This window comes from Salvelinus sp. IW2-2015, linkage group LG19 (genome assembly GCF_002910315.2).
Source record: "Salvelinus sp. IW2-2015 linkage group LG19, ASM291031v2, whole genome shotgun sequence".
Taxonomy (NCBI): Eukaryota; Metazoa; Chordata; class Actinopteri; order Salmoniformes; family Salmonidae; genus Salvelinus; species Salvelinus sp. IW2-2015.
The window spans coordinates 31190500-31208315 of record NC_036859.1 but is presented as its reverse complement, the minus strand read 5'-3'; the positions used below and the strand labels follow the sequence as shown (position 1 = coordinate 31208315).

The window sequence follows — 17816 nt, the reverse complement described above, 5'->3', positions numbered from 1 at the left end:
CCCCCCCGTCTTGGTCTTGACTCGGACTCGATTTGCTTTGGTCTTGGTCTCGAATCAGTCTCGCTTTAGGTTGTCTCAAACACAACACTGCTGTATAACCCGCCATTTAAAAAATTAATTGTGAAGCGTTTGTGACATGCTACAGGCTGGCAGGAGCGCTCAGCATTTCAACAACATGCCTATACAGTTTGCATTTAGGTTGTATAAATGAAATTGTAAAAAATAATTACTTGGAATTAAATAGTAATGAAACGAAAAATGCCTTTAATTTTTTTTAAATACGAGTTTGGCCAGTCTTTGGTTTTGAGTATCATGCAGTGAGCTATGCATGCCTGGTTTGTTAATTTAGCTTATCAGATACTAAAACAGTTTCTAAAACTGCATATCTAAGGCTCTGGTCTGTCCTAGGAGTGAGGTTAAACGGTAGGCATGTTCTCTGCTATCCACTTTATATTTGAATTATTATTCTGGGTATAAGGGAGGATCACTTGTTTTTTTCCAAGCGTTCAGGGAGGGTCAGGTAAAGATATATATTACTGAAGGGAGGGCCATCCATTTTCCTTTCAGAGAGGTCAGATTTTCCCCAGGTATCCCTCATCATAAATAACTTACAGCCACTTAGAGAGTTGCTGATGGCTTTGATTTCAGCTTCTCCTTTCTCATAAAATAGAAAGAAACAGTCAGTAGAAAAAGACAGGGGATGCCCTTTTTGAATCTGACCATAGGTTATCAAATAGTGTGAAGTGAAGTCATCTGTTGAGCGGACTGGTGATGGTTTGTCTGGGGATGAGCAATAAATAACATCCCTCTTGCACTGAGAGAATGCATATTTGGATGCTTGATTAATGAAATTACGTTTGGTCATTGGGGACGAAGAGAAGCTAGTCAGTGTGATTGTTCAAACATGATGTCTCGCAGCGCAAGGGAAATGTTATTTGTTTTACCCCTTGACCCAGTAACAGGTTCTGATTGGATAGGGCCCAGCTACATTATGTCTAATGCTCAGCTGACTGCTAGTAAAATCAACCAAAGTTCAGGAAGATTGAAGAGGGACCAAGCTGATAAGAGCTGAATTAGTAGAATTGTGAACTCAGGATAGAAAAGACAGGAGCTAGCCAGAAAAATAAATAGCAATGCAAAGTTAATGTCTGTTATCTGCTGTCTTTTACATGCACAATATTATCAGGAAACATCTGTTTTTCAACGCCAGTGCATGCAACAGGATACTCGTTAATGTAGACTAATCAAGAAAATACCCCTGGGGGACACCAAAAGTATCTTCGGCAGTGTTTCAACCATGATAGGTTTTATTGTGGATCTAAAACTTGAGGTAGATAAATGCAATTCATGTCTAGGGTAGTCAAATGCTGAGGAATAGCGAAAACATTGAAAATGAGGAAGCGAGGCTCAAACTGAAGAAATGGCCCAAAAACATTAAGATTGAGTTTCCCTGTGTGTTGGAAAAGTTCCAGCAGTGAACTTTGTGTGAGTAGTATAGTGTTTCGTTAATGTTTTAAAGGAAACACGTAGAAAGGAAGCAAAAATCCCTTTGACCTACAGTACCAGTCAAACGTTTGGACACACCTACTCATCCAAGTGTTTTTCTTAATTGTTACTATTTTCGACATTGCGAGAATAATAGTGAAGACATCAAAACGATGAAATAACACATATGGAATCATGTAGTAACCCAAAAATATATTTGAGATTCTTCGAAGTAGCCTTGCCTTGATGACAGCTTTGCACACTCTTGGCATTCTCTCAACCAGCTTCACCTGGAATGCTTTTACAACAGTCTTGAAGGAGTTCCCACATATGCTGAGCGCTTTTTAGCTGCTTTTCCTTCACTCTGCGTTCTAACTCATCCCAAACCATCTCAATTTGGTTGAGGTCGGGGGATTGTGGAGGCCAGGTCATCTGATGCAGCACTCCCTCATTCTCCTTCTTGGTCAAATAGCCCTTACAAAGCCTGGAGGTGTGTTGAGTCATTGTCCTGTTGAAAAACAAATGATAGTCCCACTGATCGCAAACCAGACACCTCCTCCATGCTTCACAGTGGGAACCACACATGCAGAAAGCATCCGTTCACCTACTCTGCGTCTCACAAAGACACGGCGGTTGGAACCAAAAATCTCAAATTTGGACTCATCAGACCAAGCGACAGATTTCCACCGGTCTAATGTCCATTCCTTGTGTTTCTCTTCTTCTTATTGGTGTCCTTTAGTAGTGGTTTCTTTGCAGCAATTCGACCATGAAGGCCTGATTCACGCAGTCTCCTCTGAACAGTTGATGTTTAGATGTGTCTGTTATTTGAACTATGTGAAGCATTTATTTGGGCTGCAGTCTGAGGTGCAGTTATTCTAATGAACTTTTCCTCTGCAGCAGAAGTAACTCTGGGTCTTCCTTTCCTGTGGCGGTCCTCATGAGAGCCAGTTTCATCAAAGTGCTTGATGGTTTTTGCGATTGCACTTGAAGAAACTTTCAAGATTCTTGAAATTTTCCGAATAGACTGACCTTCATGTCTTAAAATAATGATGGACTGTTGTTTCTCTTTGCCTATTTGACCTGTTCTTGCCTTAATATGGACTTGATATTTTACCTAATAGGGCTATCCTTTTAATACCCACCCTACCTTGTCACAACACAATTGATTGGCTCAAACGCATTAAGAAGGAAAGAAATGTCCACAAATTAACTTTTAACAAGGCACACCTGCTAATTGAAATGCATTCCAGGTGACAACCTCATGAAGCTGGTTGAGAGGATGCCAAGAGTGTGCAAAGCTGTCAAGGCAAATGTAGGCTACTTTGAAGAATCTCAAATCTCAAATATATTTTGATGTGTTGAACACTTTTGTTACTACATGATTCGATATGTGTTATTTCATAGTTTTGATGTCTTTACTATTATTCTACAATGTAGAAAATAGTACAAATAAAGAAAAACCCTTGAATGAGTAGGTGTGTCCAAACTTTTGAGTGGTACTGTAGTTTGTGATGGGATACCTTTCAGATTTATCATGCCACAGTGAGTACATCTGAAAGAGAGAATGTTAAAAACAGCTTAATTTCAAAGCCCGTTATAACACTGCCTCCTGAATAACCACACTCAACATCCAATGCCACCCACCCAAGTTTGCACAATGATGAAGACTGATTCAGATTTTCATTCCCTGCAAATTGTATACATTGGGTGGTAACAAGACCTTTCAAAACGTAAGATTGAGGGTGTTAATATCAGGTCTTGGCTGTGGAGAAATAGAGGATGGACTTTTAGTAAGCATGAACAAAGAACTTGGGGAGTTTCCTGGTGTACATTAGCTGTASTTTTACCAAATGAAGACGGCAATATTTGTCAATATTTGTATATGTCTGGAGATTGATCACTTACTTATATTCAACTTCCCGGACACTTGATATGTCACACCCATCATCAATCTACTGAAGTAATGGACATGTGACCTCAGTACATAGTACTGTATGCCATTGGCGGTCAGTGACGTTTAAGATGAGGSAGGACACTTTTTTTTAATGTGCATGGCCTTATTTCTATTACAGCATATTGGATGACTTTATTTCATATTCCATTCACCCAGCTCAATGTAACATCGATAGGTTTAGGCTACTACATGATACTCACATTTTCCATATACCTATCATGAGGTTGCTAAAACCTAGCCTAAGAATGAAAGTTTATAATGTAGGAGCACAGGTCGAGAGAAAAGGTGACAGACAGTGACATATTCAATACCACCTTGCACACTCTTACCTGCATCTAGCTGATCTAGGGTGTAATCATTAATCCAACAGTTGCAAATGAGAGTCTCTATTGTACAAATTCAGGTATGTTTATCCCCATTTAATTACGTTTGCTTCCATTTGTGAAACGTTTTTCAACAGAATCGGCTGAATGAATACACCCCTGATCACRGCATGATAATTTTGCTCATTGTAGAATTCTTTCTCKCATCTACGCACTCTCTTCTCACCTTTTCCCTTCGCTTGTGGATTTCAGTGAACAACACATCAGCTGTCTGTAACCAGGTGAAAAAGCCTTTCCAAGCCAAACCTTCATATCATAACCACTAATCGCTACACACAGCCTACATCGTGAATGTCACCATGTCATCTAACGTAATCGCTATTCAACATAGCTACTAGAACTAACGTGTAAGTAAACCTGCTACAATCATGCAGTACACAGTTACACTGGTGGCAATACATTTATAAAATCAAAAGCTTACCTTGACTTGGAAGAGTTACAGTGTTGGATAGCCATAGCCAGCTAGCTAACATAGCATCCCTTTCTGTTTGAGCCGGATGTTTGAGTAGGCTAAACTAGCTAGCTACATTCTCTAGCCAAGAGAAAGTGAAAGTGAAAACAAAATATGAAATATAGCTAGCTAGTTATCTCTCTCCCTCAGTTGTTTCTCCTTCATTTATAAATAAATACATTTGTTCAAAACTCTTCACATATTGTATTTCTCTCTCTTTGAGTCAACTACTCATCACATTTTATGCACTGTAGCGCTAGCTAGCTGTAGCTTATGCTTTCAGTAGTAGATTAGAGCTCTGATAGGTTGGAGGATGTCCTCCGGAAGTTGTCATAATTACTGTGTGAGGAAGTTGTCATAATTACTGTGTGAGTCTATGGAAGGGGGTGAGAACCATGAGCCTCCTAGGTTTTGTATTGAAGTCAATGTACCCAGAGGACGGAAACTAGCTGTCCTCTGGCTACACCATGGCGCTACCCTACAGAGTGCTGTTGAGGCTACTGTAGACCTTCATTGCAAAACAGTGTGTTTTAATAAATTATTTGGTGATATGTGAATATTTAGTATAGTTTTATCTAAAAAAGCCAACTTATTTCATGTTTCGCTATTTWATTTTTATGAAATTCACTGAGGAGGATGGTCCTCCCCTCCCTCCTCTGAGGAGCCTCCAATGCTGTATGGTTCCCAAAATRTGTTAATGATTTAGAATACACAATTTGAAATTATATCAGTATATAAAATATTTTAATAAACATACGCAAATACACATTTATACTGTATTTGTAAATGTTTATATGTTTATATTCATATCTGTGTATATATACACTGTAAAATGTATTTTGAAATGGGCTATCCTCTGACTTTCATATCAAAATCTCTCACAATTTACAAAATAGGCCTTCTACACACCAAAATGTTGGGTTATATCCCAAAACAATCGTGTTATATATTGAGTTGTTTTGTTGAATGATTGTTGTTTATTAAGTTATCTTTGTCGTTGATAAAAAATGAGATATGATGCTTATAATTATCAAACAGTATCTTTAGCATTATTTGTTCTCTCTTTATTTATCCGAACTTATCTGTATAATATTTCATTGTGGTTATCGAGATACAGTATTGCCTTTCACATTCCTTTCACATTAAATTACATTAAAATAAATTGTATTTATTGTTTAGAGATATGATATCTGTTCATGGTGCTGAGTTTACAATTCATGTCGTAATGTGTTCTGTGTGCTATTCTTACTGTCATCCAAAATCAAATACTTAGTTCATTTGTCCCGTAGGTCATTCAGTATTTGGTCAAAGCCACTGTATAAATGGTTCAAGCTACAGCTGCAAGATATTGGCTATCATATCTTTTACGTCTTTCACGGCACACCCTAACTTTTAAATATTATCTAGATGGTTTTCCGTAAAGCACAATCATTTCAAGTTCTTTTACTGTTACTAAGGAATTAAACACATGGGGTAAACATAATTTGTGAGTAAAAAATATTTGTTGTAAAGTTTGTGTACATATGCATTCAGGCACAACAATCCAACATAAACAGTAGGTTTAATATCCACACTACAGTAACTGACATTTTAAAAACAAKTTTTTTTCCRGACAAACTTCCAAAATGTTTGGAAATAATACTGTACATAGCATTACATTCAATTGAATACATATTTACAGTACAGTGATGTAAGGATCAAGCTAAATAGTGTAACATTGAAAACTACACTACAAAACAATACAAATACGTTTTAGACCCTGTGTAACGCTCGTCTTCCTCCTCTTCTGAGGAGAAGTAGTAGGAAGGATCGGAGGACCAATGCACAGCGTGGTAAGTGTCCATATTTTAATAACGAAATAGAACACTGAACAAAAACAACAAAGTGAAACGAACGAAAACGAAACAGTCCCGTATGGTTARACACAGACACAGSRACAATCACCCACAACCCACAATGACAAAACAGGCTACCTAAATATGGCTCCCAATCAGAGACAACGACTGACACCTGCCTCTGATTGAGAACCATATCAGGCCAAACACATAGAAAYAGACAAACTAGACATACAACATAGAATGCCCACTCAYATCACAMCCTGACCAAACAAAACATAGAAACAWACAAAGCAAACTATGGTCAGGGCGTGACACCCTGTTAAATAAATTACAATAAATAATATAATTTTGTACATAGTCTTGGAAAAATATAATATTATGGGTCACATGAGACTAACAAAGTTTATCTTCYAAATAAAATAGTAAATTTCAGTCATCGCTCCACAGTAACTTCTCTCAAAATCCATAGGTGATGGATAATGTTGGGTATTTTTGTTTGCTTAGCTGTTGAAAAGAACATTAGTAATGTCACTAATTGAGCATGACAAATGTTATTTTCTTAAGTCCTTTGAAAACATTATCCATTCTATTTCAGTATGTAGCACTAAAAGATAAGGTTTGTTCTGACTCTTTTTTYTGTCCTTGCCTGAGCTTACCCCGAAGGACTCAAGCACAGTGGCATTTGCTGACAATCAAGTCATTGAAGGGTGTGAGCTTCAACTTTCCCCAACTGTCATAGTGCATGAGGACCATAGGTTCATAGGCTGCCGGCACGCAACAGGGGTGAGGTGTTGCTCCCTTGTTGATGTGGTGAAGACGAGACTTTGCCTGCGCGTGCATGCTGGCTGGCTTGTAGTTGTGTGGACAGGAGCCGTCGCAGAAATGCATGTTGTAACCAGTGGGGGCCACGACCCAGTCTGACCAGCCAATCTCCTTGAAGGACACATTGATGGATTTCCGGCAGCAGCGACCRTCTTCGTCACAGTTGTCCTCTTTGTTGGAGCGAGTCCGTCTTCTTCTGCCTGCTGATCTAGGTTCTACAAGGTCTACCTCCAGGACCATCTGAGGGGTCCTCTTGGGATCAGTTCCCTCTTCTAAGGCCAGTTCTACTTCCACAACCAGAGAGTGGTCGTCCGACCTCCCACTCCACTTACCAACCACAGWTCTGATGTCCAAAGTCAAATCTCCAGTTCTTGTAGCGAGCGTCTGAACAAGGGTCTCTGTGTGAATCAATAGAGAAGAGTTCAGCGGTTTCGTCTCATAGATCTTCACATGAACCTCATCCCTAATTGTGGGCTCGGCAGCTTTAGAGCCATCCAACCGCTGTCTGTAGAGCTTCAGCTCAGCCCGGGCCAAAGTGAGCTCCTTCCTGATGTGTGGGTTCTTGTGGAATACAGCTCTGTACCAAAGCACATCTGATGGATGTTCCTCATCACCCCAAAGCACTTTGAGAGGCTCCACTGAAAGAGGTGAAAAGAGGGTTGTTACACAAAGTTCTTAGAATTACTGTCATGGCTTGAATAGGTTGTGCTTTCAAGAGTTGTAACGGATGTGTCTTGTCAAAAAAATAAAACAATGTCAAACGATTTAAAACAAAGCTTTGGAGAAGAGGTACTGTGTTACTATCAATCCTTTGCTAAGACCAAATGTTAATGGTAGGCTTTTGTTGGAGTGCACACAAAAATGAAGCCCTTTAAGACAAAATTGCTCCTCAGAGCATGACTCACTCATTCTCACAACATATGGTTTCAGAAAACACTCACAGGTACATTAAGATTAATTTTAAAAAAAATGTGTTTGAGGGCTTTTTGTTAGTTTTGTCATAAAAGCGAATTTGAATTCTTCTTGAAGAYACAAACGTGGGAGAATGTTTCGGTACACAGGTACACACCTTGTACAAAGTTATTAATAAGCTTTGCATAAAGGCAAAATTCCATGCAGTCAGATCACTATCTAAAGCTAGAATGTCAACAGTCGGGTCCTGTATTGTGGTAGAAACCAGTACAGTAGCGATGTGTCTTTAAGTAAGGACCCACCTGTGGCTGGATGAAGCACAGTGGATGCCCTCATTGGGGAACGCTGGGTTTCCCCCTCCTGACTGGAGCTCCTTCTCAGCTGCCTCAGTGTTTCCCTGTAGAGCCTATGCATCCTTATCATCTCCTCTTCTGAAGCCATTTCCCTGGGCCTGGCCTCCCTTTCCATCCCCATGGAGCTCAGGATCTCTGTCTTCACTGCCTCCAAGACCAAGGCCCTCTGGTTCTCCTCCTGCCCTAGGCGGGGTGTACCTTCTTGGGGGAGGCGGGGCCGGCCCTCCCCCTGACAGAGGCTGAAGAAGAGGACCACCCAAGAGAAGAGAAAGCACTGTGTGACTGAGCTAGGCATGTTAGGTTTGTTCTCAGAGGAGATGTCAATGTTATGAATGAAATTCCAGACATGCTTTCATTTATACAGTTCCTGCATGGCCACACCTCTCCGCTGTCAGGTGAGCACTCCTTTCGCGCTTATACTGTATGTATTGTCATCATTATGTAAAGGTTTTAAATATATATRTATTTGTATATACAGTGCATTCGGAAAGTATTCAGAYYCCTTCCCTTTCTCCACATTTTGTTAGGTTACAGCCTTATTCTAAAATTGATTAAATATTTTTTYCCCCTCATCAATCTACATACAATACCCCATAATGACAAAGGGAAAACGGGTTTGTAGATATTTTTTGCGAATTTATTAAAAATAAAAAACAGATACCTTATTTACATAAGTATTCAGACCCTTTGCTATGAGACTCGAAATTGAGCTCAGGTGCATCCTGTTTCCATTGATCATCCTTGATGTTTCTACAACTTGATTCGAATCCAACTGTGGTAAATTCAATTGATTGGACATGATTTGGAAAGGCACACCCCTGTCTATATAAGGTCCCACAGTTGACAGTGCAGGTTAGAGCAAAAACTAAGCCATGTGGTTGAAGTAATTGTCCGTAGAGCTCCGAGACAGGATTGTCGAGGCACAGATCCGGGGAAGGGTACCAAAAAATGTCTGCAGCATTGAAGGTCCCCAAGAACACAGTGGCCGGCCAAACTGAGCAATCGGKAAAAGGCACATGACAGCCCAATTGGAGTTGCGAAAGGCACCTAAAGGACTCTCAGACCATGAGAAACAAGATTCTCTGGATTGAACTCTTTGGCCTGAATGCCAAGCGTCACGTCAGGAGGAAACCTGCCACCATTCCTACGGTGAAGYATGGTGGTGGCAGCATCATGCTGCGGGGATGTTTTTCGTAGGCAGGGACTGGGAGACTAGTCAGGATCGACGGAAAGATGAACGGAGCAAAGTACAGAGATCCTTGATGAAAACCTGCTCCAGAGCTCTCAGGACCTCAGACTGGGGCGAAGGATCACCTTCCAACAGGACAACGACCCTAAGCACACAGCCAAGACAACACAGGAGTGGCTTCGGGACAAGTCTCTGAATGTCCTKGACTGGCCCAGCCAGAGCCCGGACTTGAACCAGATCGAACATCTCTGGAGAGACCTGAAAATAACTGTGCAGWGACGTTCCCCATCCARACCGGCAAAGCTTGAGAGGATCTGCAGAGAAGAATGAGAGAAACTCCCCAAATACAGGGTTGCCAACCTTGTAGCGTCATTCCAGAGAAGACTCAAGGCTTTAATCACTACCAAAAGTGCTTCAACAAAGTACTGAGTAAAGGGTCTGAATACTTATGTAAATGTGATATAAAAATAAAAAAATCTGTTTTTGCTTTGTAATTATGGGGTATTGTCTGTAGATTGAAGAGGAAAAAAACAATTCGATCCATTTTAGAATAAAATATAAATAKATTTTAGATTTTAGATTCTTCAAAGTAGCCACCCTTTTCCTTGATGACAGCTTTGCACAGTCTTGGCATTCTCTCAACCAGCATCATGAGGAATGCTTTTCCAAGAGTCTTGAAGGAGTTCCCACATGCTGAGCACTTGTTGACTGCTTTTCCTTCACTCTGCGTTCCTACTCATACCAAACCATCTCAATTGGATTGAGGTCGGGTGATTGTGGAGGCCAGGTCATCTGATGCAGCACTCCATCACTCTCCTTCTTGGTCAAATAGCCCTTACGCAGCCTGGATGTGTATTTTGTGTCATTGTCCTGTTGAAAAACAAATGATAGTCCCACTGATCGCAAACCAGATGGGATGGCGTATTGCTGCAGAATGCTGTGGTAGCCATGCTGGTTAAGTGGGCCTTGAATTCTAAATAAATCACAGACAGTGTCACCAGCAAAGCACCCCCACACCATCACACCTCCTCCTCATAAAGACACGGCGGTTGGAACCAAAAATCTCAAATTTGGACTCAGCAGACCAAAGTACAGATTTCCACCGGTCTAATGTCCATTACTCGTGTTTCTTGGCCAAATGTTGTTTTATTTTTTTTTAAATGTAACCTTTATTTAACTAGGCAAGTCAGTTAAGAACACATTCTTATTTACAATGACGAGTTACCGGGGAACAGTGGGTTAACTGCCTTGTTCAGGGGTAGAACGACAGATTTTTACCTTGTCAGCTCGGGGATTCGATCTGGCCCAACGCTCTAATCAACAGGCTACCTGAAGAAAGTCTCTTCTTCTTATTAGTGTCCTTTAGTGCTGTTTTTTTTGCAGCAATTTGACCATGAAGGCCTGATTCACGCAGTCTCCTCTGAACAGTTGATGTTGAGATGTGTCTGTTACTTGAAATCTGAAGCATCTATTTGGTCTGCAATCTGAGGTGCAGTTAAATGCCGATTTTCGAGGCTGGTAACTCTAATGAACTTATCCTCTGCAGCAGACGTAACTCTRGGTCTTCCTTTCCTGTGGCGGTCCTCATGAGAGCCAGTTTCATCATAGCGCTTGATGGTTTTTGTGACTGCACTTGAAGAAACTTTCAAAGTTCTTGAAATGTTCTGYGTTGACTGACCTTCATGTCTTAAAGTAATGATGGACTGTCGTTTCTKTTTGCTTATTTGAGCTGTTCTTGCCATAATTTGGACTTGGTCTTTTACCAATATAGGGCTATCTACTGTATACCACCCCTATCTTGTCACAACACAACTGATTGGCTCAAATGCATTAAGAAGGAAAGAAATTCCACAAATTAACTTTTAACAAGACACACCTGTTAATTKAAATGCATTCCAGGTGACTACCTCATGAAGCTGGTTGAGAGAATGCCAAGAGTGTGCAAAGCTGTCATCAAGGCAAATGGAGGCTACTTTGAAGAATCTCAAATTTAAAATATGTTTTGATTTGTTTAACACTTTTTTGTTTACTACTTGATTCCATATGTGCTATTTCATAGTTTTGATGTCTTCACTATTATTCCACAATGTAGTAATAGTAAATAGTAAAAATAAAGAAAAACCCTTGAATGAGTAGGTGTGTTCAAACTTTTGAGTGGTACTGTATATATCTCATGTTCCATGAGTTGGGAAACCAGACAAACCAAACGTTTGTCTAGTAGTACTTTAAAGAAATCATATGAATAATATCTGAAAACATTTAAGCTCTTGCTGTGTCGATGGATTCCAATGGATTGTTTCCATATACAATATATTACCGTATTGATACAACTAATATTGTCCATCAAATAATCTGTATTATCTTTATGATCCCTGAGAACCAAAGGCATTGTAAATAATTTAGAATAGATTTAGCCTATACTCACGCATCATTTGTCAAGTAAATTACGTACACTACTGTATATCCTGTAATCATTCATTATAGTGTAGTGGATGGATCTGTGGAGAGGGTTCTACATGGAAGSCAAAAGGGTTCTTCAAAGGGTTCTTCTATGGGGATAGCCGAATAACCTTTTTAGGTTCTAGATACCACCTTTTTTTCTAACAGTCACTGACATGATGAAATAATCATGTGCTCTGTGAATTCCACCTTGGGGCTAAAAGTGTGTGAAAGGTGACCAAGTATGAATCATCGGCAGACCAACAGTGACATAACATTTCTCATGACAGGCTATTGAGTAATCAGCCTTAAACCCCCTGCCAGCATTACAAAAGAAATGTTCTATTTTTGAGACTGGATGGCAAACTGCAACAATTTAATCACCTGTGAACTGATGATAGAGTGCTGCCTCTCCCAATCACAAGCACATTCTGGATTCCGCAAGGGCAATAGCATGTTTGAAGTGACAGTGATGTATAGCCTATCGGGGTTAGGCTCGAAATAGGGGCAGTCAATTCAGGAAGTGATTCAAATAAAAAAATCAGAAATGTAAAACCTTAAAATAAATAGCTTCTACTTTTCAGTTTATTGAGAAGTCATTGAAAATAAATGCCCTTTTTCAGATTATTTAATTGTAATTTTTGTTTACCTCCTGAATTGACTGCCTTCAATTGGCATTGATCCCAACCCTGTCACATATATGGGTGACCACTCATTCTTCACTTAATTTTCAATGCCATCTAACTAACGGAATGGGTGGACATTTGGGCATGCTCTTTTCAAGAGTTGGTATATGTATTTAGAAGGTGTATTGTTGAGTARCTTGAATCGTTTTATAAGAACGTATCAGTATTTAACAATTGTTTTAGAACTATTATTTCCCGTTTTTWATTTTTTGCTCATGGCATAACTATCATTTTATACAATGTAGCAATGTCAACGCAGGTATGACAACCAAAGATGTCACTTTGGGTCAATTCTATTTAATTGAGCTTTCAATTAACTTTTCAATTCATGAATTATGAATTATTACATTTCTTGAATATCTACAATCTGAATAGGTTTGAACCATAGTCATCCATAAGAAACATAACATTCTCTTCCCAAATATCTCACCCAATTGCCCCCTCTGAAATGTGTTTCATTAGGAAGGACCTGAGATTTGCTGACAATTTGATCTTACCTGGATAAACTCTGAGCCCTCCTTAGATAACATTCAACTTCATACAGATGTAGGATCTTAATTTGATCATCCTGTTGCAGGAAAAATTTACCRCAATGCAGGAAATGTAAGACTTGTAGTGTATTTGACATTTAAAAAGGCTTCTGAAATGTGTCATTTCCACTTTGAAAWTTCAGTTGTCACGCCCTGACCGTAGAGATCTTTTTATTCTCTATGTTTGGTTGGTCAGGGTGTGGCTCGGGTGGGAAACTCTATGTTCTTTGTTTCTATGTTTTGGCCGGGTATGGTTCTCAATCAGGGACAGCTGTCTATCGTTGTCTCTGATTGGGAATCATACTTAGGCAGCCTTTTTTCCTTTTGTAGTTGTGGGTAGTTGTCTTTRTTAGTGGCATTATAGCCTAAGTAAGCTTCACAGTCGTTTCCTTGTTCTTTGTTTTTGTTGGCGACATTTATAAATAAAAGAAATGTACGCTCACCATGCTGCACCTTGGTCTGGTCATTTCCACGACGACAGCGATCGTRACATCAGTCTTGATTTTCACTTAYGAAAAATGTATCAACCCCTACAMAAATGAATTATAATTATAATCCACATTTCCTGTTGCTGCACGATTATTTGCCTGATGTAGCAAACTGCCTCAAATTAAAATCCTACATTTGTATAAATTGAMCCCATGGCATCTTTCGTTTAGACAAGTCATTCATTTCCTATGAAGATGTGAGTTGGATTTCTGTCGGACTGCATGGTTTGCTTCACGCTCCATTCACAAACAACAGTCTCATGTTTGCGTGTGTACACTGTGTGGTGTCCCATCAGGAGACAGAGTGTAAACATAGATCCTTACACACACACTGTGTGAAAGGATCTTCAGGGAAGATTGTCAAGGAGGCAGGGTGAGGATGTAGCTTCCAGTGAGGGAGCCTAACAGGACATAYTGTAGAATGGCTGCATGTCTCCCTCTAGTGGCACTGAGAATATAATGCGTTCTAAAGTGSCAATCGGCAGTAGAAACGTTAACAATCTGTATGTCATTCCTGTTCGTTTCGGGAAAAAGCTGAGGGATGGGGCTGGAGAAATGTAACCACTCAAATTCATGGATATAGTTTTAACCATGATTTGAGTCTATATAGTGTTTGTTTGCATTTACTTTAACAAACATTGGAGTAAAACAAGATTATATTTCGGGTTCTGATGGAGTACGACCGTTGAACTAAGCATGAGGCATTATTTATAAGTTATACTCTTCAAGCGTCAATGGGTACATCATACAATATCATTAATTAATAAAAAAAATGTATGTAGAAACTGCTGATTGCCCCTTTAAGCAGATATGCTCTGGGTAAAAATTGCCCTACACACAGATCTAGGACCTGGTGTAACAGTTTAACTTTACGTCCGTCCCCTCGCCCCGAACCCGGGCGCGAACCAGGGACCCTCTGCACACATCAACAACAGTCACCCACGAAGCATCGTTACCCATCGCTCCACAAAAGCCGCGGCCCTTGCAGAGCAAGGGGAACCACTACTTCAAGGTCTCAAAGCGAGTGGCGTAACCGATTCAAATCAATCAAATTTTATTTGTCACATACACATGGTTAGCAGATGTTTAATGCGAGTGTAGCGAAATGCTTGTGCTTCTAGTTCCGACAAATGCAGTAATACCAACAAGTAATCTAACCTAACAATTCCCAAACTACTACCTTATACACACAAGTGTAAAGGGATAAAGAATATGTACATAAAGATATATGAATGAGTGATGGTACAGAACGGCATAGGCAAGATGCAGTAGATGGTATAGAGTACAGTAATAATCTATGAGATGAGTAATGTAGGGTATGTAAACATAAAGTGGCATAGTTTAAAGTGGCTAGTGATACATGTATTACATAAAGATGGCAAGATGCAGTAGATGATATAGAGTACAGTATATACATATATTGAAACGATTGAAACGCTATTAGCGCGCACCACCGCTAACTAGCTAGCCATTTACACATCCGTTACACTCACCCCCTTCGACCTCCTCCTTTTCCGCAGCAACCAGTGATCCGGGTCACGGCACCAATGTAACAGTTTAACTTTACGTCCGCTTCGCCCCGACCCGGGCGCGAACCAGGGACCCTCTGCACACATAAAAACAGTCACCCACGAAGCATCGTTACCCATCGCTCCACAAAAGCCGCGGCCCTTGCAGGGCAAGGGGAACCACTACTTCAAGGTCTCAAAGCGAGTGAAGTAACTGATTGAAACGCTTTAGCGCGCACCACCGCTAACTAGCTAGCCATTTCACATCCGTTACACTGGCATAATCCTAACTAGAACCATTAGCGGAGAAAATACAAATCTGGGCTTGGATCAGTGTTTAGGGGCATTTTCATTCTACATCTGAATCCTGGGGCTGAATTAATTTTGTAGTTGCTATTGATAACATGTAATGGCCTACATAAAGAATCATGATAGTGTATGCCTATAAGATCTAATGTGTCCTCTGTAGATGTATAGAAATAATTTTACAAATATTTTTAAGACAGACTATAGCTGGGCTACATTCATTTGTAATCAAAAGTATTTCATTGTGCTTAGGAATGATTTAAACTTAGCAGATCTGTAGCAAACTGTAGCAAGTTTCATTTTTGTACTACATGTCCTTGTTGACTCCCCACATCACAGAACAGTACATGCATCTGGTTGAATCCTGTTGGGTAACTGAGTGTACTTTCAATTTGCTCTGTTGCTATGGCTTGTTGTGGACGAGGAACAGTAGAGGAGGAGGAGAGAGAAAAAGAGAGAGATTTTTCTATCACATTTTCATGGCTGAATAGTTCTCCTAACTATCATTGATCATTTACAATTGACCTGCCTCGCATCCCAATGCAAAGGGCATATACCAAAAAAGGACAAAAAAGTGGCCTGTAAACATTCAATATTGTGCCTCGAGCAAAACCAAATTAAGCTTCATAATGATAAATTTGGATGCATAGTTTTTCAATCCCCCTTGACTGAAAATAATTGCAACAATTTCATGGAAAGAGAAGATAAGTGGATATGAGATATAAAAATACATGTTAAATGAAAAGGGATAAGGAAAAKGGATGACCGTGATGACATGAAACCTCTATAGATGACAGACGTACTAGGCCTACGTTATTTCCTCCTCAACATTTTGGGGATATTAATGCTTACTTAGGAAGATGACCTTGGGTTAAACTCAGGATTAGAGACAATGCCCAAAACGAGAACAAGGAATGATTCATTTTACCGGTTCACATCAATGAATGTGTGACACCGCATGACAAGACACAGCCATTGTTGTATGAAAACATTGTGGTGCCACTTGGAGACTGGCACCATAGATCATCAAGCCCTTTCTCCATCTGACTGTCAGAGTTGCACCATTGTTCTTGATCATCTGAAGGCAGGGACGGACTGGCCATCTGGCATTTCGGGCAAATGCCAGATGGGCTGGTCCATTTTTTGCCTAGTGGGTCTCTCTAACTTATAACTGACAATTATTTGGTTATAGGTGAATCAAGTAAAAAAAAAATGGTCCCAGTGTGTTAGAAATGCCAGGGCCAATTTCTGGTCCCAGTCCACCCTGGTCTAAAAAATGTAATTTGCATGAGCCAATGATGATGTGACTGCCCACTGTATAGAGCTACACAACATATGGAACACTATAGTGCACACATATAAAGGGTCAAATGAACCTCGATATTGTATTGATTAGTACATTAAGGGGCGTATAYACTGAACAAAAWATATGAACGCAACATGTAAAGTGTTGGTTCCATGTTTCATGAGTTGAAATAAAAAATCCCAGACATTTTCCATACTCACAAAAAGCTTATTTCTCAAAAATGTTGGGCACACATTTGTTTATATCCCTGTTAGTGAGSATTTCTCCATTGTCAAGATAATMCATCCACCTGACATGTGTGGCATATCAAGAAGCTGATTAAACAGCATGATCATTACACAGGTGCACCTTGAGCTGTGGACAATAGAAGACCACTCTAAAATTTGTCACACAACACAATGTCTCAAGTTGTCTCAAGTTTTGAGGGAGCGTGCAATTGGCATGCTGACTGCAGGAAGGTCCACCAGAGCTGTTGCCAGATAATTGAATGTTCATAAGCCGCCTCCAATGTTGTTTTAGAGAATTTGGCAGTAAGTCCAACYGGCCTCACAACCGCAGACTATGTGTAACCACGCTAGCCCAGGACCTCCACATCTGGCTTCTTCACCTGCGGGATCGTCTGAGACCAGCCACACGGACAGCTGATGAAACGGAGGAGTATTTGTGTCTATAATGAAGCCCTTTGTGGGGAAAAACTAATTCTGATGGACTGGGCCTTGCTCCCCATTCAGTGGGCCTGGCTCCCAAGTGGGTGGGGCCTTTGCCCTTCCAGGCAAAGGCCTGGTATATATCAACATGATAGACATCATCTGAATGGGATTTTAAGCAATAGGTTGCTTCTTGTGTTCACACAAACACATACCAGGGGTATATATATAGAAATATATATATATATATAGAAATATATATATATATATATATATATATATAGAATGGATGTACTGCAAATAGGTCATTAGTGCATATACCTACCTGATTAAAAAATCACCATGTAAACTTTCAACAAGTTAGCCAGGGTTGAAAAAAGGTTGCATTGGCTCAATGATATAGGCTAGGGTTACCGAACTGAATGAATCAGCCCACTGCCACCCATAGGCGATTTGTCAGAAGTCCCTCCCTGCACATTCATTCCCAATTCTCACCGCTGCCCGGTCACCTGACAATTT

At 40.1% G+C, this 17816-nt stretch overlaps 1 protein-coding gene across 1 annotated transcript; it reads right to left on the bottom strand.

Annotated features, from left to right (window-relative positions):
• Window positions 1-6164: 6164 nt before the first annotated feature.
• On the bottom strand, window positions 6165-8497 carry LOC111979066 (bone morphogenetic protein 4). Its single transcript, XM_024009356.2, has 2 exons — window positions 8148-8497; window positions 6165-7571 (listed from the first exon to the last, which is right to left on the bottom strand). Exons 1-2 carry the CDS (start codon window positions 8491-8493, stop codon window positions 6778-6780), a joined length of 1140 nt encoding a protein of 379 aa, XP_023865124.1. The 5' UTR covers window positions 8494-8497; the 3' UTR covers window positions 6165-6777.
• Window positions 8498-17816: the final 9319 nt, after the last annotated feature.